This window comes from Phyllobates terribilis, unplaced genomic scaffold (genome assembly GCF_046119375.1).
Source record: "Phyllobates terribilis strain yellow unplaced genomic scaffold, ASM4611937v1 Scaffold_5__5_contigs__length_657084704, whole genome shotgun sequence".
NCBI lineage: Eukaryota > Metazoa > Chordata > Amphibia > Anura > Dendrobatidae > Phyllobates > Phyllobates terribilis.
This window is the reverse complement of record NW_027362765.1, coordinates 371799786-371823764: the sequence shown is the minus strand read 5'-3', so window position 1 is coordinate 371823764 and position 23979 is coordinate 371799786. Positions and strand designations below refer to the sequence as shown.

The following is a 23979-nucleotide window of genomic DNA, read 5'->3' as shown; positions in this document are numbered from 1 at the left end:
GTCTGGGAGGAGATCCCACAGGAGACCATCTGCAACCTCATCAGGAGCATGCCCAGGCGTTGTAGGGAGGTCATACAGGCACGTGGAGGCCACACACAATACTCAGCCTCATCAGGAGCATGCCCAGGCATTGTAGGGAGGTCATACAGGCACGTGGAGGCCACACACAATACTCAGCCTCATTGTGACTTGTTTTAAGGACATTACATCAAAGTTGGATCAGCCTGTAGTGTGTTTTTCCACTTTAATTTTGGGGGTGACTCCAAATCCAGGCCTCCATTGGTTAATATATGTGATTTCCATTGATGATTTTTGTGTGATTTTGTTGTCAGCACATTCAACTTTGTACAGAACAAAGTATTCAATGAGAATATTTCATTCATTCAGATCTAGGATGTGTTATTTGAGTGTTCCCTTTATTTTTTGGAGCAGTGTATATTTCCCTGAAACACCAGAGCAGAAAAACATGTCGCCAAGATACCAGGGTGCACCGGGCATTCAATGGAAAAATTAAACTCGTACGATGGATGAATATTGGGTTTCTTCACATCTTCTCCAGTCTGTAAGAAAATGAGCTTGGCCGGGCAAGTAATGACTTTTATGCAACAGCTCATTCTAAACCCTTCTGTCTAACAGCAACATAAAACGATTAGTGCTCCACAGTGCAGCCACTCCAGACCACCATGATGGCGATGGTTATGCTCACCAGTGGTGGTTGTGCACACGCAGGCACAACTCTGTAATATGGCACGTAGGATAAATGTGACTGCTGCTTCTGTCACACCAAATAAAACCAACTCCAGGGCCCTTTTCCATTGATGATAAAATATATATTCCAATGAAAAAATGTACAACGTGTTTCAGTAGATATTTTTGATGATCTTTTTGGGCCCCCTTTTTGGTGAGTATTTTAACTGAACATTTTTTTTAGTATTTGTGGACCCAAATTTTTGATTAATGTTTTGGAACAGAATTTTTATTATGCTTTTAGATTGCAATTTTTGACAACCATTACTAATGGTTGTCAAAAATTGAGGATAGGGCACAGCTACAGGAGGATTTAGATAAATTGGGGAGTTGGGCCAAAAAATGTCAAATGGGGTTCAATGCTGATAAATGTAAGGTCATGCACATGGGAAAGAAAAACAGCAGTCACCCATACATATTAAATGGGAAACCGTTGGGGAAATCTGACATGGAGAAGGACCTGGGCGTCTTGGTTAACAGCAAATTAAAGTGTAGTGCCCAGTGTCAGGCAGCAGCTGAGAAGGCAAATAGAGTCATGGCATGCATCAGAAGAGGAATAGGGGCATATGATGAGAACATTGTTCTTCCTCTGTATAAAGCGCTGGTAAGGCCGCACTTAGAATATTGTGCACAGTTCTGGGCTCCGGTGCTCAGGAAAGACATATTGGAGCTAGAGAGGGTACAAAGGAGGGCAACTAAGGTAATAAAGGGAATGGAGGGACTAGAATACCCAGAGAGGTTGTCAAAATTAGGCCTATTTACGTTGGAAAAGAGAAGGCTTAGGGGAGACCTCATAAACATGTATAAATACATCAGGGGGCAGTACAGAGATCTCTCCCATGACCTGTTTATACCAAGGATGGTGACAAAGACGAGGGGGCACACTATGCGTCTGGAGGAAAGGAGGTTCCTGCACCAGCATAGAAGGGGATTCTTTACGGTCAGAGCCGTGAGACTCTGGAACTCTCTGGGAGAGGAAGTGGTGATGTCCAACTCACTTAATGAGTTCAAGAGAGGCCTGGACGCCTTTCTTGAGAACAATAAAATTACATCTTATGCTTAGTTAATTAATCCAGGGATTTAATCTGACTGCCAGATTGGAGTCGGGAAGTGAATTTTTCCTCAATGATGTAAATTGGCCTATACCGCATGGGGTTTTTTTGCCTTCCCCTGGATCAACGCTGCGGAATAGGTGCAGTGCACAAGAAATAGGCTGAACTGGATGGACGCTTGTCTTTTTTCGGCCTTATAAACTATGTAACTATGTAACTATATGTAATTATCTATTTTTATTTATTCATTTTACTCACTTATATAGCACCATTAATTTCACAGCGCTTTACAGTCATTATCGGCACTGTCCCCATTGGGGCTCACAATCTAAATTCCCTATCAGGATGTCTTTGTGTGGCACCCCAGGGGTCTGGTTTTCCACAGTAATGTAATGTTATGTCTGAGAGCAGGTGGGAGGTCCTTTGGTCAGGCATCCTGTGCATGCCACACCTCCTGCCCAGTCTTGGGAGGGGAAGGACTTCCCCTGTATAAACCCTGGGCTGAGGCAGGGTTAGTCAGTCAAGGAGAGTAGAGACAAGAAACAGCAGAAGCAATATTACTACGAGTCAGGGGCTGGCAGCTGCAGAGCTCGCCCTGACTGAGAAGCTTTCTTACCGGACCCGGCGTCCGAGGCTGTGGGGACTAACTCCTACCCAGCAGCAGAAGCCGACCGGCAGGGGATTTCAGGTCCTCAGGCCCAGAAACCCGAAGGCACGGTCACACGCGTGGGACCAGCACCGCCATCGTGGAGCGGAAGCCATTAGAAGGCCCCGAGTCACCGGCCATACGGGTGAGCACCACACGGTACACTCAGGGACGTGGGCTACTTATATCCGCTTCTAGCAAGGTAGCCAGAAGAGTACAGTCAGTTTGGGAGGCCTACAACTCCGCCTGGCCAGGGGAGATCCCATCTGCTCAAGGACTGACCAGGCCCCGTTCACTAGCAAGTACTCCGGGAGGGTCTATCGTTGTTACCAGTAAAGACCCTGAATTACACCGCACCGTCTCTGAGTGGTTCCTGCTACCCCCATCATCCACATCTGCTGCCCTGAGGCCATACCCCTCCCGTTGGGGGTTATACCATCTATGCTGCACCATCCATCCACCGGCCTCAGCGGACTGTCCTGCAGCGGCAGCTCCATAGCTGCATTCAACGGGTGGCGTAGTCGTCCTACATCTACCGCTGTTACATCGCCGCTCAGTTTGACTCCCTGGGCACGGACCGGGTCACCGCCACGAGACTACAACCCTCAAGAGATCCGGCTCCGGGTAAGCTCCCGCGTGCGCAACGCAGCGCGACACAGGCCCAGGGGCGCGTCAACTTTGGCGTAGCCGGCAGGATTTCGTGCCCGCAACCACTGGGTACTGCGTGCCTGAAAAAGAGACTTTTCAAACTTACCTGTGGTGAAGATTCCCGCCATCCGGCGCCATCTTCAGCCTTCTTCCCGCCATCGGTGAAGTTTCCCGCCATCCGGCGCCATCTTCTGCCTTCTTCCCGCCATCCGTGGAGTTTTCCCGCCATTGGACGCCATCTTGAGGACGCCGCGCGGGAAGAAGAGGGGCGTGGACTCCGAAAGCGCGCGAGAACTGAAGCCCCGCCTCACGTCCGGACGTTGCGTAAGGTCCTGGAAGGAGCCCAGCAGACGCCGACGTCACAGGAGCGCGACGGAAGGTCCTCAACCCTGACGATCCACTGCGGAGCCGCGGCCTACGGAACAGGATCATCGCAAGGTAGGCCACGGTCCACTAGGGGGGAGGAAGATGTCGGATACGGAGGAGAGCTTCACTGCCTCAACCCCCGCCAGCGCTACCGCTGCTGCAGTTATGCCCTTCACCATGCCCTATATCCCGGGAGCAGCTTGGCTACCCCAGTACTCAGGGGAGTCACATACCCTGCATGACTTTAGAGAAAAGCTGGATAGCCTCTTCCAGGTGTACCCCCTCACAGAAGAGCAAAAAGTGAGCATCCTGGTGGCCCAACTAACCGGGGCAGCCAAAAGGGAAGTAAAATCCTGGCCACCTGGGAGGAAGACTGTCGCAGGGATACTAACCCGGCTGAAGGACACCTTTGATACCCGCACGTTGGAGGATTTGAAGTGTATAAATTGTTTTATTTATGTTTATCTGTGTATTGTTGCTTGTGTATAATTTTGTGTTTCCAGTTATTTTTAGGAATCCTTGGTGGATTTACCGGGAATCCTTGTACATAGTTGGAGCGTAACCCAGGATGGACTAGAGACTGTTAAGGACTCGGGGTAGGACAGACCCCTACCTGGTTACGTCTCCCTGTTTTGGTGAAATGGACACCTTGCTTTCTTCAAAGACTACACTCGGTTACGGACATGCCGTGACCACCTTTATGTGTTTCTTCTTATTGTACTATTATTGTTGTTATATCTTGTTATGTTTTTTTTCTAAAATATGTTTAGTCCCGGAGTACTAAATTTCACTAGGGGGGAATGTGGCACCCCAGGGGTCTGGTTTTCCACAGTAATGTAATGTTATGTCTGAGAGCAGGTGGGAGGTCCTTTGGTCAGGCATCCTGTGCATGCCACACCTCCTGCCCAGTCTTGGGAGGGGAAGGACTTCCCCTGTATAAACCCTGGGCTGAGGCAGGGTTAGTCAGTCAAGGAGAGTAGAGACAAGAAACAGCAGAAGCAATATTACTACGAGTCAGGGGCTGGCAGCTGCAGAGCTCGCCCTGACTGAGAAGCTTTCTTACCGGACCCGGCGTCCGAGGCTGTGGGGACTAACTCCTACCCAGCAGCAGAAGCCGACCGGCAGGGGATTTCAGGTCCTCAGGCCCAGAAACCCGAAGGCACGGTCACACGCGTGGGACCAGCACCGCCATCGTGGAGCGGAAGCCATTAGAAGGCCCCGAGTCACCGGCCATACGGGTGAGCACCACACGGTACACTCAGGGACGTGGGCTACTTATATCCGCTTCTAGCAAGGTAGCCAGAAGAGTACAGTCAGTTTGGGAGGCCTACAACTCCGCCTGGCCAGGGGAGATCCCATCTGCTCAAGGACTGACCAGGCCCCGTTCACTAGCAAGTACTCCGGGAGGGTCTATCGTTGTTACCAGTAAAGACCCTGAATTACACCGCACCGTCTCTGAGTGGTTCCTGCTACCCCCATCATCCACATCTGCTGCCCTGAGGCCATACCCCTCCCGTTGGGGGTTATACCATCTATGCTGCACCATCCATCCACCGGCCTCAGCGGACTGTCCTGCAGCGGCAGCTCCATAGCTGCATTCAACGGGTGGCGTAGTCGTCCTACATCTACCGCTGTTACATCGCCGCTCAGTTTGACTCCCTGGGCACGGACCGGGTCACCGCCACGAGACTACAACCCTCAAGAGATCCGGCTCCGGGTAAGCTCCCGCGTGCGCAACGCAGCGCGACACAGGCCCAGGGGCGCGTCCTTTGGAGTGTGGGAGGAAACCGGAGAACCCGGAGGAAACCCACGCAAACACGGGGAGAACATATAAACTCCTTGCAGATGTTGTCTTTGGTGGGATTTGGTGGGTGCTAACCACTGAGCCACCGTGCTGCCCGTGCTAATTATGTGTACATTTTTTGTTTATTATTTTTACTTTTTATTATTAAAACTATATCATTTGCATTTTTTCTAAGTCACTCTTCTTTATTTCTTCTTGTGGTATTTGCTGTTGGTTTTTGCACCAAATTCATCAAAATGGTGCATGCGGTTGATGAATTTTGCACAAAGTAAAAAATTATATTTTGTCTGTCTTTAACCATTTTAGATTTTTTTTAGAGTTAAAGTGTCCTGTTTTGCAAAATGTCGTAAAAATTGCTTAAAAAAAAAATCCTGGCGCGCATAAAATCACTGTGGAAGAGGGGAGTAGGTGACCGGAGTACATTTGCGACAAATTTTACAATGCTTTGAAAAATCACAAATTATAAAAAGACACAAAAATCTATATAAAATAGAATTCAAAAACAGGAGTCGCAAATGGAAATATTATTTTTGGCCCAAACAAAAAAAGGCGCAGAATGCCAAAAACTCAACAAAAAAGAGGTGCAAATGCAATAATGAATATGGCCACTTGTTTTGAGATTGATTTCTTCTTTTTTTTTTTTTTACTTTTTTTTTAACAAATTTGGGTGATAAGTGTTCCCTGTGCTAGATGTAAGCCGCTCGGTCTGGAAAAAAAAGAGTTAAAACAGCCTAATAATGAGGTTATCAAGCCCGATTACAGACATACCTCTCTGCAGAGTCTGATATTCTGCAATTTTATCATTTCCAGACCACATGGCTTCCAGGGAACAGTGATACCGGCTGGTAGGCTTCTCTCCTGCTCAGTTGATGTTTTGTAATGTTAATTTCTATTCTAATTTTGATGATTATGGAGTAACCCTTCATTATCCTGTGTGTAATATCACTGTATCGCCATTTGGCTGTTATATTGCCGCACTACTTTGTGCTCTCGGTCACTGTTGTATGACTTTGCGGTGGTTTAGTGACATCTAGTGCCACCTGTCCTCATCTGCAGTAGATCCATTGTCAACGGAATATAGACCTCATATATTATCACCAGTAGGAAGTGGAGGCAATGGCAGAAAACAGTAGTTGTCTGACCTGGTAAGAACATGAACGCATGAATTTAGCAGTCACTTTGGCCGACGCACGTCGTGACTTTGTGACATCACGGCATCAGGATGTCGCGACGTTCATCGCTGAGATTTAGTTGGTTGGATGAAGACTGAAGTAGCTGAAGATGTCTGTCCCAACACCTAAAAAAAAGAAGGTACCGGAGCCGCGGGGAGAGATCGGATTACTGGGTGGGGAACTGCGATGTTGGGACAGGTGAGCGGCAAAGTGAATATAATGTTCACAAATTTTGTTTCATTGTGCTCTGGGGTCTGGAGCACGACAGGCAAGTGGCAAAGTCAGTATAATTTTTCCTTCCCAATGGAATCCAGCCCAGGCAAATTGCAAAAGATTAGGATTTTTTGGGATAAAATTCGAAAAACACACACCAAAGTATCAGTGATATCAGATGTGATCAATCCCTTTTTACTAGATAGGCCCCTCCACTCCGCCAATGATAAACTGACCCGACCAATGTGCCACTTCTACCGCCCTTTGGGTACCATCGGTTTGACGGGTCACCTTGGCCTTCTATCAGAGGACGATGTATAACCCAAATCACATTGTCGCACAGTCACTTCCAAAAGGCAAAACTTATTTTGTAGGGGAATGCCGAGAAAATCTAAGGCAGTCTTCAACTCACAAGTCTACGAGTGGTAACAAAGAGTGACTTTCATTCTGGAGGTCCTGACGTGTCATCACTTCGCACAGCCAACACATTGATTTCAATGGGAACTGTACAATTCTTACTTTTCCCAATGATGGCGCTGTAGGAGAATTGAACACTTGCTCCCTAACAGTTTACAGCAATGGGGGTCGAAGCGATCGGACATTCTTTCATCATCTAGTATCAGGGAATCCTTCCAACCAAAATGGACAACCCTTTTAGGATCATGAGAAACTTTGAGTCAATGGTGTCCAACTTTTTGGCCGAACTTCACCACGGTTACTGTAAATATCTATACCTCACTCTTGATACAATATGGAAATGAATTGATCTGTAATTAGATTTGTTCTGTTCTATTTGCTGTTTTATACTGATGTGTTTTCTTATTAAGCAGATCTCTTGCCATGTATTCGATGGAAAATCGGAGCTGCTCCTCATGGTTAATGTCATCGTCCCCACAGGAGAGTGCAGCGGCAGGGGGTCCCATAATGTCTGACTGTTTAGAAGACAGAAAGAGACAATGAGGACGAGAGGAATAAAGAAAGTGCTGAGAGCATGGAGAGGGCCCATAAGAGAGGATCTTGCCTGTCTCTGGCCAGGGGTCCTGCATGCTCAATGGGGCACATTGACTGATTGTCTCATTGACATTTTCCTCATCTTTCAAGTGCTGACTTTGACATTTATTAGACAGGCTGAGTGTCTGGCAGTCAGTACCAGGCAGGTGGTTTCTTTGACTCCAGCAGTCTCTTCTTTGTCTCTTGGACAAGCAGAATCTCTTCATAGCTCACAAATCTCACAAGAGAGAGAGTCATTCTGGAGAGATTCTAGATGTTCTCTCGCAAAAAGAGCTTCACATTCGGTGCGTATGGAGGGTGAGTAGATACCGGCTGTTTCTTAGGTCAAGTGTATCAACCGTCTCATTCTATTTTTTTAGCGTTAGTCATGTTCATATTTATGGTTTCTTCTTGGCTATGTCTCCATGTCATCGTCTAAGTTTTTTCTACTCCTCCGTTGACTTTGATCTTCCTCTATTTTGGGTCAGTGCTTGACATCAAAGTGAGATGAAATGTCTCTTTTTTGCACAATTGATTGGTCTGTGATCCCCAAGGGTTTTCTTGACTCAACTTTCTATTGTTTTTGGAATTTTCAACTTTTCATTTTTTATCCTAAATTTCCTTGCACAATGCTTGTATTTCCGATATCAGAGAAGTCCCTTCAGTCACTTTCATGAGTGTTGAGACTTCTCTGATTTTGCACTATTTACCCTCCTCGTGCACCACCACCACAGTGGAGTGACGATCGTTTTTGGAATTCTGTATTTCAGATATGAATTCTTATGTTTTATGTTTTGATTTAGGAGTGAAGCCGCTTAATATTTTTCAGAAAGTCTGAAGAGCCTGACGTGTGTGTTCCAGACATATCCAGCAGACAACTAGAAGAGATGTCTCATCCACCCACCTCACGAAACAAGGTCTGAAGGTCTCTTGCAACTTTATTCATTATTGTTTGTATAGATGGCTGTGCTCATTATATTGGGAGGTGGAGGACAGCGGGTTCCTCCATCAGCAATGGTTGAAATCAGGGTCAGTATTTTCAGAGTTCCATGTTAGTATAATATTAATAGTGCCAGGTGCCATACTAAGGCCTTATATGCAATAATTAGCCCCTGCTCAGTTGTAAATAATATCCTGATATTTGTCACGAGTGCATCTAATACCCACCAGTGATGGTGCCTAATGCAAATTATAAAATTAAGCATCTGTGCAAATTTCCACTGTTTTATGTATACAGCTACTATACACAAATGATGTCTCCAGGCTACAGACTACAAACAAGCTTTGCGTAGTCTGATCCTTCAACCATATTCCCTTCTGTCCCCTGGATGCTAATCCATTCAAAGGTGCAGACTGATAGAAGACTGCACAGAGATTCTTTGTATTCTGAAACCCAGGACTTGCACTGATGAGGGGCAATCACCCTGAAACACGTGTCTGCAATTTGAGATTCTGGTTTGGCTTTTAGCCTATGTCTTATGGAAAGGCTCGTTAAAGGGTCCATATTGACTTTTAGGATTGCTACTTCCAATATGTGGAGCTAGAGGTCAAGTCCTTTTTTTTTCTCTAAAGAAACAATTTACATATTAAGTAACCTTGGAGACACATTAGTCTGCATAGGAGCTGTATACACAATCTGGTTGGAGACTGTGAAGTTGACAATTTTTTTTCATTATAGATGCATTGAAGCGGTGCACAAATAGTTGGACATACCCTGTTAGGGGTGGTGCTACCATGTTGCAAACATTTTTACTTTTTACTCTTTCTGTCTTTTTTTTTTTGCAGTCCTCCGACTTGTTTGAAATGATTGAGAAAATGCAGGTAAGGAAGATTTGTATTGATGATAAAAATCTTGTTCTTTGTAAATTTTCCATATACAACCGCTCACGAAAAAGAAAAGTCAACCATTGTTCAGTAGAGCATCCAATTATTTGTCCACATTCACATTAGCTCCTTTTTCTCCTTTGGAATTTCATGCAATGGGGCCAATGCCCTAGAATGACAATTAAAGGGGAAGCCAAAAATACACTGTAACATTATGATCATATTTTGCCAATCTCTAAATTTAACCCCTGTATTAAAAAGTACTAAGTGTAAGCAGCAATGTAAGATCAGTCAACAGCAGCATGCTGATGGTCTCCATGTAAATGCAGTTTCCATATCCTGTATATATTCTATATCTTCGACAATACAGCTATTGTTAGTTAAGGGTGGAGGTCAGTTTATGTAATTACACACTAAAAACTGAATTTTTTTTTGCTATGAAAAGCTACTCTGTGTCGGCCCTTAATTGCTCCCAGCTCGGTGTGACACCAAGGTTCTCCCCACAGGAAATTCAGTGAAATGTCATTAACTAATTAATGAAAATAAACACAATTATTGAGCGTACGCGGGATCTATAGAACCACATTAATTATGAATGTGATGAGAGCGCAGGAGAGATTGCACCCATCAGGAGAATGTGACCTAGTTCAGAAATATGGAGTGAGTCATATTCTCCATGCGACTTATGAGACTATTACAACTGTCCCTTATCCCTGGAGGGGGGTTCACTAAGATTCAGGTCCCCATTGAAAGAGTTTTCTCCCATTCCCTAATTAGCAGTTTTCAGAACTTTTTTGACTTTTATGTCCTATAGTATGTTCTCATTTTATTCTTCCAAAAACTTTTTAGAATTAGAGTTTTGCATGAAGTCAGAGTTGGATTTAATCAAATTAAAGGGGTTGTGTCAGTATCCTATCATCAGGAGCGCACCACTCACCTGCCTTCTGGCTTCCAGCTTGCCAGGGGGCAATGCGCTCCTGATGATTGACAGTTCGGGCCGGTGGCATGGCTGAGTCGGTGGTCCAAATTGTGCAGTGAAGCTGACCGGATCACAGAGCGGTGCATCCAAGCCATAAGCACATAGCTTAAAAGCGCGCCCTCCTTGTCTAGAAAACTGACCACCACTGATATACTGTAGAAGTGTCCGGCGACTCTGGCAACGAGCAGTCAAGTATAAAAGTATTAAAAATCCCTCTGCTCTTACAAAAATTGCAAAGTTTCTTGTTTTTCCAAACACTTTCCAACGTCACCCATTTATGATGATGAGACGACCCTTTTAAGCATCCTACCGTACCTGCACCTTGTATCTTAACCCCCACAGGTTACAGCCGCTCAGAAATGGTCTCAATTTGACTAAATTCTATAAAAGCCAATTGACTGCTCCAGTGGGTGGAGGGGCTCATCGCTAATTTTAATCCAGATTGCATGTTAATGACTGAGCTAAAGAATTCTTTTGGGTCACAATTAGGTAATTTATGAAATGCTGCTGGAATGTGAAGGTCCCCATACGAGGGTCCCATACGCTGTTACATAGGAGCCCTATGCCAGTGTCTGACCCTGAGTTATGTATGCGGGGAGGCACTGGGCTCATATTGGCACAGCAGTGGTGCCAACGTGAGATCTCTGATTGACCAAATTGGGCCAAAATATCCTCGGTATTTCACACTTACCAGCAACATTACTGTAGCAATGGTTACGTTCCACCCCAGTCTCGCCCAAAAATGCCCCCAAACTGGCCAAAAGATTCAAATTTGCCATCATTGTGTCCAAAAAAATATATGGATAGCCCTGCTAAATTAGAGGTTATCCCTGTTTTAGATGACAAACACAATACTAATTGCTGGGACCACAATGTGGGAGGCGCATCCTCAGCAACTTCACGGCCTGCCCCGGACTGGTCATTGGTGGTCACTAGAGGTGACCATCATGGGTCTAAGAAGGGCATTCAGCGCTGTACTACTCTTCATTTTGTAACCTTTATATTTTTATATGTTACAGTTTATATGTTAATTCTCTTTATATACAATTTATATATATATTGTCTTTGATTATCTCAGTGCAGCCGTCTGGAGGATCAGCGCTGCGTCCTCCCCTCCCCTCTGAAGGTCAGTCATCCATCCGTGATTCCATGGTTGGACCATAGATGACATTTCAATGTATCTGTTTTTTCCTTAAAAAATGTTCTTAAAGGGACAGTACATATGTTTTCTCTTTGTTCAGCCTCAACACGGGGAGGGTAGAGAATACGAAAGAGGTGGAGCTTATTTTTGATGGTTATCGATTGCGGATCAGTCTACGGTCTCGATTTATTTTTATTTTATCATTTATAGTTTTTACATTCTCTTTGTCTATTTTGTACTGTTCTCGCACCACTTTTGTAATGCCCCAGACTGCGAAAAACAGAATCCAAGTTGTATGGTGTCTAAAGTACTTCAAAATGGAAGGATCATCGTATTGATGCAAAAATAATTGCTTATAAATCGGCTTATATTGGTCGACTATCCCCTGACTCCCCTTGATAGAAGAGTTGGGAGGATGGATTTCGACATGCCCAGTCCTGGCCTGGAGGTCTGGTTATTTCTATATACCATTGAACAAAATATGTACATATGGCCTAATTCTATTTAAAGATTTAATGGCCTCCCATTCAATTCTTAAATTATTTTATAATTTTTTCCAGCATAGAAATTTAAGAAACTTCGCAAATAACTTTATTAGAGGAATGGTTTCATCACTGTAAAAAAATGCATGTAAGCGACTACCAAACCCTTTCCTTTCCCAGTCTATTTGCCTGCCTTTAGCTGCACTGATATTAGAACGTACTCATTTGGAGTACAGATGACGGCAGTGATGGCTCAGCACAGCACCTGTGTCTCATTAATTCTGGGATAATCTTCTGCAGATTTGTTCTCATAAGCTCAACACTCAGAGGAGTAGATGGGTGCTGACTAGTGTTGAGCGAGTATGTTCTGTCCGAGTACGCTCGGGCCGAGCTCCGAGTATTTACAGCTGCTCGGTGATATGTTTGAATCGCTCCCGTGTGCATGATTTGCAACTGTTTGACAGCTTTATTACATGTGAGGAATGTGTAAGAAATAGACAATCACATGTAATAAAGCTGTCAAACAGTTGCAGATCATGCACACGGGAGCGATTCAACCATATCACCGAGCAGCTGTAAATACTCGGAGCTCGGCCTGAGCATACTCGCCGAAAGGGTTAATAGAACATACTCGCTCAACACTAGTGCTGACCCTTTCACTGCCATCATCTGTACTCCAAATGAGTACAAACTTTTATTAATGCAGCTAAAATAAGGAATGAAGACAAATCCCCTAATAAAGTGATTTACAAAATGTCATAACTTGCCATGCTGATCAAAATTATTAAAAAAAAAAAAGTATATTTTATTCCTTCATGAGTCTACCATAAGGCAAATGCATAAGAAGACTATTGTGCTTTAAAGGAAGGTGAACAGAAAGACAAAGGGGAGGTACACGGAGCAAAGGTTGATGAAGACTACCTGTTTGAATTCTCCACAAGTTACCACTACTGGCCAACCTCTAGTATAGGCCATTAATGCGTGAAGGTCCGACTCCTAGAACTCTTGTGGATCAGAAGGTCAAGGAGCTTGAGAACCACATCTCCATTATTTTCATTGATCAATGTTAGATGGGTGCAAGTCTTGTCTCCTTGATGACCAGAAGCCTTTGCGCATCGGTGCCCCATCATTTTTGCTGCAGGCACAGTTTCACATCGGTACATACAGCCGTGCAGTGAAGGATGCAAAAGTACTGATCCGCAGTAGCGTTTAGTACAATGAAAAAGATATATTGCTGCCGGAATTATCCTGGTATTACAGAAGTTGGATCCTCACCATTCACACATCGAAGATCTTTCTTGGAATGGTCGCCCCAAAAATCAAAACCTGAATCCAACAAAAAAGTTGTGACAAGGCATAAAGTTGGGTGATGGTCCAAGAAAGATCACCACTATTGAGAGTTGGATCACCACCAATCGCACATCAATGACCGATCTTAGAATCGTTCACCAGAGTCTAAGCCTGAATCTAATGAAAAAGTGGCAACTAGCAAGGCCTAAAGTGGCACAAGGGTCCAAGAAAGATGATCACTACAATAGGTCAAAGGTTGGGATTGAGGCACAGTATGTTGGGACAGGGTCATTACTTTCAATGGTAAAACCAATTACTAAAAACAATCATTTACTTTCTTCAATGAACTGGACTTTAGGTTCTCATAAAAATAAACATTATTTCATGCATAGACCAGTTGCCCATGATTGATCTGATATTTTTTATCTCTAGAGGAGAATTGAGAAAACACATCCCGGAATTCAAGAAGTAAGTTCTCCAAGATTATCCAAGATCTTCTTTTGTCCTGATTATTTCTTCTTAGTAAGCTTTGCCCGACGTTTCTCATAGGTGTTGAGAAGAGGCCACCCTTTGCCCCTCTTAGTTGTGCCCCCACAAGGTGGGTACTGGATAGAGGGGACTAACCACTCTCTGCCCTCCCCTGAATCCGATCTTCCAGCTCCGTATGACAGATTACGCATCCTGCAATCCGACCCTACAGCGCGTTTCTACAGGAAGCACTTCCTGGGAAAGGTATGATAATCTTATTAATAAAGGGTGTGGTCTAAAAATTAGCATGGGTAAAATAGGAAGTCATTGGTGGGAGTTTTACTGATTGGAATGGAATAAAGGGACTAAAATCCCATTCTCATCCAAGAGACTGTGTCTGGTCGCTTCCATTCACAAAACTAATTGCGACAAGAAGGGTGTTTTCGCTGGGAAATTATGGGTCTCGGCTACATGTTGGAACCCATCATCAATTGTGACTCTACTGATAGGAAAACTTTTGAAGAGATTTAAAGAGATTGGCTATCATTGTTACATTTCAGAAAGAGACATGAGTAACTGTAGCCAATTTCCCATCATATATGGAGGCCATTACAGATCCCACAAGGGTCATCAATAGAGAAGAGCACATTTTTTAAAAATTGCAATTTGCCAGCTTTGCTGAAATTTTTGGAAAAATTTGATTCACCGTGAATCAAAAAATGATAAAAAGCCTACAATTGCCCTGAAATGATGATTGTAACACTCTGAGGTCTCCCAGGACTGAATCTAACCATGTTCAAGCCCCTTAATGCAATCACAGCCTTAGTAAATGTCAAAGTGATCTCAGAATATATGGCTATGAATAGACAGATGGTAGCTGTTCTTCCCTGCTGTGCTGTCACACACAATCTGTACAGTTTCTTCAGTGTTTTATGGCTTTGTCTATAGCTAAGCTGTGATGTCCTCTCACTATCCAAATTCATCACACAATGGCTGCTGCATTCCCTGCCTCAGCTTTTATACATGCTATGATAGTCTCTCCTGATTGGCTGTGCTATGGCATGTGATATGATAGCTCAAAAGCATTATGGGGAAGCCCACCTCGCTGCACACAATGACATATCAGACTTCTTTGGATGATACAATCTTCTGACTTGTGTAAAATGAAGGCAACCATTTTAACAAATTAACGCAAATTTAATCACCAATGAGGAACAAAAATGATTTAGAAAGAAAAAATGAATATATTTTTCTTTGACTCCATTACTAGGAGCACTATAACTTCTGTGCTCAGGATCCACGTCTCGGAGCCGTTGTCCTGTCTGCAAAACTGGAGCAGAAAACTGAGAGGCTACGACTAATATTGAGGTAAGGCTCAGGTGTTTGCTTCTGTTCACACTGTGTTAGCTTTACATTCTTGTCAATGTTGAAAAAATCTGCGACGGACCCCTATTTATAAGTCAGGATTTGATTGCCTGAATGAGCAGGAAGGTGATGGCTCCACTCATGTCTAGCTATACTCTGGCAGTTCTGATTTTCAGATCAGCCGGTCTGACCTGAGCAAAGATGGCTACAACACATAAAGGAAAACTAGGGAAAAAAATTAGAAGACAAGTTTGAAAAAATGTAAAGATGGAATATTGTATTTAAAAATTTTGCTAAATTTTTAAAAATGTGGAGAACTACTTTGTCCCTCTCCAGGCACCATAGCTGCATTACTCTTCCCAAATTCTACATAGCCTTAGCGCTGGGGCTCCAGTTGTGCATTCATCACAGTAACATTGTGACTGTAGTACGAATATAAGGTTTGCCTTCTGGGGAAAAAGTGACAAAACTATTACAAAAATTCCATCCATCATGATTTTACTGTGAGTTACATATTCATAAGTGACCATTAACCCAGTCTTGACCCCTGTGGACAATTTTTAAAAAACAAAGTAAAAAAATTAATTCTGCAAAAAAATAGTATTCACCCACTTCTTTGCTGCTCATGAATGTGTGTGGATTAGCAATATATTCATTAGACTGCAGCATGTGGCAATTTTATAAAATCTCTCTTTATTGTTGTAGAACAAAATCTGGCACCAAACATCAGCTGGTGAATATCTCCAGCTTCAGTCAGTTCCCGACCGCAGGACAGATGGCACAGGTACAGTGATAACCATTTACAACCATTTCCAACAGTACTATACCCTATACCCCTTTTTTTTGTAAAGTTAGTGTAAATCTTCATCAAGGGCAGTCTTATTTATTATAGCTATATAACTGTGTTGAGCACCCAAAGGTAATATCTTGTGATACTATGCATTTTTTCTCTGGACAATGTATGACAATGTGTCTGGGCACTGTATGGCATTATGTGTCTGGGCACTGTATGGTATTATGTGTCTGGGCACTGTATGGCATTGTGTCTGGGCACTGTATGGCATTATGTGTCTGGGCACTGTATGGCATTATTTGTCTGGGCACTGTATGGCATTATTTGTCTGGGCACTGTATGGCATAATGTGTCTGGGCACTGTATGGCATTATGTGTCTGGGCACCGTATGGTATTATGTTTCTGGGCATGGCATTTTGTGTCTGAATACTATATGGCATTTTGCGTGTACACTGTATGGCATTATTTGTCTGGACACTATGGCATTATTTGTCTGGGCACTGTATGACATTATGTGTCTGGACACTGTATGGCATTATGTGTCTGGACACTGTATGGCATTATGTGTCTGGACACTGTATGGCATTATGTGTCTGGACACTGTATGGCATTATGTGTCTAGATAATGTATGGCATTATGTGTCTGGGCACTATATGCCATTATGTGTGTGGGCACTGTATGGCATTTTGTGTCTGTACACTGTATGGCATTATTTGTCTGGGCACTGTATGGCATTTTGTGTCTGGACACTGTATGGCATTATTTGTCTGGGCACTGTATGACATTATGTTTCTGGACACTGTATGGCATTATGTGTCTAGGCAATGCATGCAATATTAATTAGCACTGCAGGGTTGTATTATTTTGTAACTTTATGGCAATATTACTTGGGGTGCATTGAATTTTTGATGTAATTTACTAGCATATTACTTAAGCACTATATGGCAGTATGTATGGCAGTTGAACTTTTTATGGCAGCATTACTTTGACTTTGTATGCTTTTTTTAAAGCCACGGCGGTATTATTTACCATACTCAGTTTCTAACAGTTTGTGATACAATATCATACAATACACTTTATTGATCCTGAGATAATTACTCTATCACAGCAGCAGAACATCGACATGAATTACAACATAACTGTAGGTATAATCTCATACATTCCTATTCCTGACCGGTCAGTATGATATACCATTAGGGCACCAATAATACACCAGTCACTTGGAGAATTTCACACTTAGGTACTTGTTGTACATTCCCATAGCAGTCAGCACAAACGATTTCCTGTTTCCCAGTGTCTATACACCATATGGAGACATTATTAGATGCTTATTGGATGTACTGGATTACTACATGGCGGCATTATTCATTCAGTGTTTGCTGCCATTATTTGGGCTCTGTGTGCAGGTATTATTTGTTTTGTATATAATATTCTTAGCTAATCTCTGTATCCTGTTTGTAGCCTTACTTTGGTTCTGTATGGTGGTATATATGCTTTGATTTCTTTCTCTGGCGATATTATTTGGCCAATGTATATTGGTAATTTTTGAGCAACTCTTGGCATTTGAGCAGATAATTCTTCCAAATTTCAATTTTATTATTTATATTATTTTAGCTGGTGGGGGAGTTGAGGGTGCCTATAAACATATTTAATTGCAAAGTGGATTGTTATCCTTTATCCTATATTTTAAATGTCATAAAGATAAAGGATTGGGAAGCCGGGGGTGTAAAGACCAAAAATTAATAAAAATATTTGGAAAAAAAAAATCAGAAAAATGTGATACAGCCTGAAAGGGTTCCAGTTTTGAGTACAGCTATTAATTACAGAAGTTCAAATACAAGAACATAAATCTTTCAAAATATCATTACTCAAGAATGACTGTTTCAAATTAAAAATATTTAGATTTGAGAGTCCTCAGTGGTTGATACCTTTTAATGGCTAACTGAAAAGATGGTAACAGATTGCAAACTTTCGAGACTACTCAGGTCTCTTACACAGGCTAGTATAACCCAAAATCTGAAGAGTCACATATTTATACCCAATAGGGCACAGAAATAATGCAATAGATGAGACAGGTGATGAAAAGCAAAGCTATAGAGAGAGATAAACATTTCTGGCTGTAAATATTTTAGCAGTTCATAAATAAGGACTGTGAAATTTTTATTGTTTGGTGCAACGTTGTGATGACCCCAAAAGTCTGATGGGCATATTCCTTAGTTGATGTAGAATAACATAAATCCATGCGACACATTCATTCCTGCTCTGAAGGTGTCAAAGGTCACCATTAGTTTATATTCCGAGACTCTCCTTTCTCTCTGAGATTTGAAATTACCTTTTAATACTAGTAATTTCATGTCTTTGATGCTGTGATTAGGGGAACAAAAATGCTTGGCTACAGGTAGATCTATTTTTTCTTCTTTTATTGTGTGGCATTGAGAATTCATCCTTGTCCTAAGTTTTTGCCCCGTCTCCCCTACATACAGACACACAGCTGGACATTTGGTACATATAATTAAGTATACTATTGTGACATGCAGAAGTAGTGCTTTTGCAGAGTGTGACATGCAGAAGTAGTGCTGGTGTGCTTTAAAAGCATCCAGCAACTAGAGGGGTTAAAACAATCACAGGAGAAGGGTAGTGTTTTAGCAGAGCCTCAGGGGGATTGTGTGGAAGTTGTTTACTGTCTGGCTGGAGCCGAAGAGAAAGGTGGTGTGTGTGTTCTGTATCTCACAGAAGCGCCCCTGCAAGTGAAAATGATTCAAGTCAGGAGTGAAGCTAAGCACAGATCAGGTAGAGTTCCTGAACTAGCAAACCCTCCCCCCTCCTCCATCTCACTGTGCTGTAAAGAATGCTGTGTTCATTAATGTGCCTTTGCATTAGAACTGTGCTGTCCTGTACTACTGGGAAGACTGTGAACTGCTGTGCTTCTAAGGAAACTGTACTGTTTGTCACTGGAGCGTGTTGCTCATAAGACTTAACTTGCACTGGTTGTGCGGCTTCTTATTAAATGCTACTGTTCTACTGTTTATGAGGAATCTTGTCAAGTGTGTCTGGTCAGCAAGTGAAAAAACCTACATGTCTGTGCCTGAGGGTCAATTCCCCTGTGTGCCTGAGAGAAGCTGCAGCACATTGTCTATGGTCGCCCTGAGTAACGGTTCCCCCAGTATTCCAAAGAATTCATGTAACCTGTCTCGCCCCTATCTGAACCTAGCAGTGTGCGTGTAACATTGGTGGCCTGTACGGGGAATCCTGAGCGGGAATTAGCGTGCAGAGGAAGAAGAGGAAAAGTGTCTGGAAAAACACAGCAGCACAGTGTAACATACCTGGCGGCGTCCTTGCATAGTGGTCCATCTCCCACTGTGCAAGAGCGCGCACTTGATCTCCAGTCCAGGGTGTCTCTCTGGCTTCCCTCCATGCTGTCTGTTTGCTTCTGTGTCTGCTGCTTAAGGGCGGCGCCCGATCACTTCCTGCTTTTTGTACCTGCTGCAGGCACACCCCTTGTGCGTCCTCAGCCTATTGCTGTCTGTCACCTGGTATTTAAACCAGCTGCCCCAATTAACCCATGCCTGAGCATAGTGTTTCATTCAGTGTGTGCTTGCACTCTGAAGGTGCCAGGTCCCGTTCTTTGTCTCCTGCCTTGCGGTATCAGTTCCCGTGTCTGAACTGAGTCCTGTCTATGTCTCCTGCCTTGCGGTATCAGTTCCCGTGTCTGAGCTGAGTACTGTCTATGTCTCCTGCCTTGCGGTATCAGTTCCCGTGTCTGAACTGAGTCCTGTCTTTGTCTCCTGCCTTGCGGTATCAGTTCCCGTGTCTGAACTGAGTCCTGTCTATGTCTCCTGCCTTGCGGTATCAGTTCCCGTGTCTGAACTGAGTCCTGTCTGTGTTCTCTTGTCTGCCTATCCTGGAGGCTGTATTTCCAGGCCAGTCTGAACACGCTCCTTGCCTGTTCGTCCCGCCTCTCTGGGGGCCGTATTCCCAGACCCGCTCCTGTATCCCGCTGCAGTGTCGGTCTCCTCCGTACACTCAGTTTCAGTCTGAACTCTCTCCTATCTTTTACCTGTTTTTTCTCTATGTCCGTTCCTTTCCTTTTTCTGCAGAGTCTGAACTCGTACCTAACTCCTGCTCGTTGTCACTGTACTTCCGTTTGTGAGTTTGTGGTCCACTCGCTACTTCTCTGCAAGTACCCTGTGGGTATCTGGTTCTGCCTTTCCCTTCTAGTCTGTTCCGTGTGAACAGAGCCCTGTTCCCACCGCGTCTGCGGTTTTCGCTTTGCTCAGCTCTGTCCGCCGCGTCTGTGGTTTTCGCTTTGCTCAGCTCTGTCCGCCGCGTCTGCGGTTTTCGCTTTGCTCAGCTCTGTCCGCCGCGTCTGCGGTTTTCACTTTGCTCAGCTCTGTCCGCCGCGTCTGCGGTTTTCGCTTTGCTCAGCTCTGTCCGCCGCGTCTGCGGTTTTCGCTTTGCTCAGCTCTGTCCGCCGCGTCTGCGGTTTTCGCTTTGCTCAGCTCTGTCCGCCGCGTCTGCGGTTTTCGCTTTGCTCAGCTCTGTCCGCCGCGTCTGCGGTTTTCGCTTTGCTCAGCTCTGTCCGCCGCGTCTGCGGTTTTCGCTTTGCTCAGCTCTGTCCGCCGCGTCTGCGGTTTTCGCTTTGCTCAGCTCTGTCCGCCGCGTCTGCGGTTTTCGCTTTGCTCAGCTCTGTCCGCCGCGTCTGCGGTTTTCGCTTTGCTCAGCTCTGTCCGCCGCGTCTGCGGTTTTCGCTTTGCTCAGCTCTGTCCGCCGCGTCTGCGGTTTTCGCTTTGCTCGGCCCTGTCCACCGCGTCTGCGGTTTCGAATTTGTCTCCCAGTCTGTACTGGACCCTACCCAGCCTGCGCTCTAGTCTGCCTGTTCCAGTATTCCCCGGTGTGGGTCAACAGCCGTGTCCGGAGTCTGACCTGGAGTAGACCCTGGTTCCTCTGCTCGGTTCCTCCCTGGTGCACTGGCGTCGTATGCCGTCGTGCGACCTTGGTCGGATCGGGCAGATACTTAGTTACGCCCCTCCAGGCACTCTCCGGTTCATGGCACAGTGGAATCACTACATAAACACGCACACGCCAGTCAGTCCGGGCGTGTGCATTAAAGCATGCTCAGGCCATGGTTCCCGTTGAGCCCCACGGCCTTCGCTCTCTGAGACTTTTTCCAGCGACTACGTGCATTAAAAATAAATAAAAATTATTATTTTTTTTTTCTCTGGCTGAGTTCCAGGCGAATTACGCACCCGTCCAGATGGATCTATCAGCTCTCGTTCCTGCGGATCCGCCACGTTACTATGGGGATCCAAGACAGAGTCGTGCATTTGTGGAGCAATGCATGCTACACTTCAAGTTCTACCCTCTTTGTTTTCCCACTGATCGAGTTAAGGTGGGATTCATTATGTCTAACCTAGCGGGTGATGCCTTGGAATGGATCAACCCCCTATGGGAAACACAGGATCCTATTGTCCTGGACATAATGGCCTTCCTGGTGGCCTTTCTAATGGTCTTCGATGATCCTAACCCGGAGGCTCCTGCTGAAGCTTCACTTCCCAGTATCCCGGAGCAGCCCCGATGGGTAATGTGTGTGGGTAGCGCAATAGTCCTCCAGCCCAATGAGACTACTGCCCACCCAGAATCCTCACAGGGTGACTACACTCTCCGGAATACTTCTCCCAACCTCAAGAGGCAGTCCAGATGTGCTAGACGTAGAGGCAAGCCGTCACGCCAGGGTCTGTCCTCCCTGAGACCTCCTGACCCCAACCTTGAAGTCCCTACTGAAGCTTCATCTCCCTGTATCCCGGAGAAGCCCCAACGGGTAATGTGCGTGGGTAGTGCACCAGTTCTCCTGCCCGAAGAGACTGCTGCCCACCCAGAATTCACACTGGAGGACCCCCTGTTGCCTCCTGAATCCCCCGGGATACCACTTGAGGACAATTGGAGAGAGACTTCCCTATACCCTGCACCTGATACCTCGCCCTCTTCGTCCAGTGAGTCCGACCTAGTGTTCTCCGAAGCAGAGGTTACCCCTGAGTCTCTACACCCCTCCGATCAGGCGGAGGATCTCCAGTTGTCTCCTGAACCCTTCGGGGTGCTACCTGGTAGCGAATGGACAGAGACTTTCCTATACTCAGTACCTGATATCTCGGCTGCTTCATCCAGTGAGTCCAACCTAGTGTACTCTGAAGCAGAGGTTACCCATGAGTCTCTTCACCCCTCTGACCTGGCGGAGGACTTCCAGTTGTCTCCTGAGCCCTTCGGGGTGCTACCTGGTAACGAAAGGACAGAGACTCTCCTATACTCTGTACCTGATACCTTGCTCGCTTCGTCCAGTGAGTCCCACCTAGTGTACTCCGAAGCAGAGGTTACTCCCGAGTCTCTACACCCCTCCGACCAGGCGGAGGACCTCCAGTTGTCTCTAGAACCCTTCGGGGTGCCACCTGGTGGTGAATGGACAGAGACTCTCCTATATCCTGGATCTGATACCTCGCTTGCTTCGTCCAATGAGTCCGACCTAGTGTACTCTGAAGCAGAGGTTACCCATGAGTCTCTACACCCCTCTGACCAGGCGGAGGACCTCCAGTTGTCTCCAGAACCCTTCGGGGTGCCACCTGGTGGTGAATGGACAGAGACTTTCCAATACTCGGTACCCGATACCTCGCCTGCTTCGTCCAGTGAGTCCGACCTAGTGTACTCTGAAGCAGATGTTTTCCCCGAGCCTCTGCACTCTTCTGACCCGGCAGAGGACCTCCAGTTGTTTCCTGACTCCTCTGGGGTACCACCAGATAACAAAGAGACAGTGACTTTTTCTCACCCTGTACCTGATAACCCGTCTATTTCTTCCTGTGAATTTGACAAGATGTACCTCGAAGCAGAGGTTATCCCCGAGTCTCTACACCCCTCCGACCAGGCGGAGGACCTCCAGTTGTCTCCTGAACCCTTCGGGGTGCTACCTGATAACGAATGGACAGGTACTCTTCTATATTCGGTACCTGATACCTCGCCCGCTTCATCCAGCGAGTCCGACCTAGTGTACTCCGAAGCAGAGGTTACCCCCGAGTCTCTGCACTATTCCGACCCGGCAGAGGACCCCCAGTTGTTTTCTGAATCCTCCTGGGTACCACCAGATAACAAGGTAACAGGGACTTTTCTACACCTTGTACCTGATACCTCGCCCATTTCATCCTGTGAGTTTGACAAGATGTACCCCGAAGCAGAGGTTACCCCCGAGTCTCTGCACTCCTCCAACCCGGCGGAGGACTTCCAGTTGTCTCCTGAACCCTCTGGGGTGCTACCTGATAATAAGTGGAGAGAGACTTCCCTGTGTGCTGTTCCTGGTACTCCACCTGTTTCGTCTGTTGCTGAGGATGGCTGGATAGGAGGTAGCATCCTAGCTACCCAAATGAGACCAGTTTCTCTAGTGGACAGTGGAAGTGATCTCCTTGAAGTAAAGGATTGGCCCTCGAATTCCCTGCGGAACATTCTGGCAGGCTTGAAGAAGAGGGGGCGTAAGGGGGGGGTACTGTAACATACCTGGCGGCGTCCTTGCATAGTGGTCCATCTCCCACTGTGCAAGAGCGCGCACTTGATCTCCAGTCCAGGGTGTCTCTCTGGCTTCCCTCCATGCTGTCTGTTTGCTTCTGTGTCTGCTGCTTAAGGGCGGCGCCCGATCACTTCCTGCTTTTTGTACCTGCTGCAGGCACACCCCTTGTGCGTCCTCAGCCTATTTCTGTCTGTCACCTGGTATTTAAACCAGCTGCCCCAATTAACCCATGCCTGAGCATAGTGTTTCATTCAGTGTGTGCTTGCACTCTGAAGGTGCCAGGTCCCGTTCTTTGTCTCCTGCCTTGCGGTATCAGTTCCCGTGTCTGAACTGAGTCCTGTCTATGTCTCCTGCCTTGCGGTATCAGTTCCCGTGTCTGAGCTGAGTCCTGTCTATGTCTCCTGCCTTGCGGTATCAGTTCCCGTGTCTGAACTGAGTCCTGTCTTTGTCTCCT

The 23979-nt window shown here is 45.4% G+C and overlaps 1 protein-coding gene across 3 annotated transcripts in view; it reads left to right on the top strand.

Moving 5' to 3' along the window:
• The first annotated feature begins 7780 nt into the window (after positions 1-7780).
• LOC141273214 (rap1 GTPase-activating protein 1-like) overlaps positions 7781-23979 on the top strand; it is a 92918-nt gene continuing 76719 nt past the window's right edge. Inside the window, exons 1-8 of one of the 3 annotated variants that reach the window (XM_073684781.1) lie at positions 7781-7956; positions 8468-8555; positions 9424-9459; positions 11520-11567; positions 13787-13822; positions 13904-14086; positions 15093-15190; positions 15893-15971. In XM_073684781.1, the coding sequence (XP_073540882.1) occupies positions 7913-7956; positions 8468-8555; positions 9424-9459; positions 11520-11567; positions 13787-13822; positions 13904-14086; positions 15093-15190; positions 15893-15971 (612 nt within the window). In that variant the 5' untranslated portion in view covers positions 7781-7912. Of the gene's footprint in view, positions 7957-8441; positions 8556-9423; positions 9460-11519; positions 11568-13786; positions 13823-13903; positions 14087-15092; positions 15191-15892; positions 15972-23979 lie in introns of all 3 variants that reach the window. The other 2 variants (XM_073684782.1, XM_073684783.1) reach the window with 2 other exon arrangements.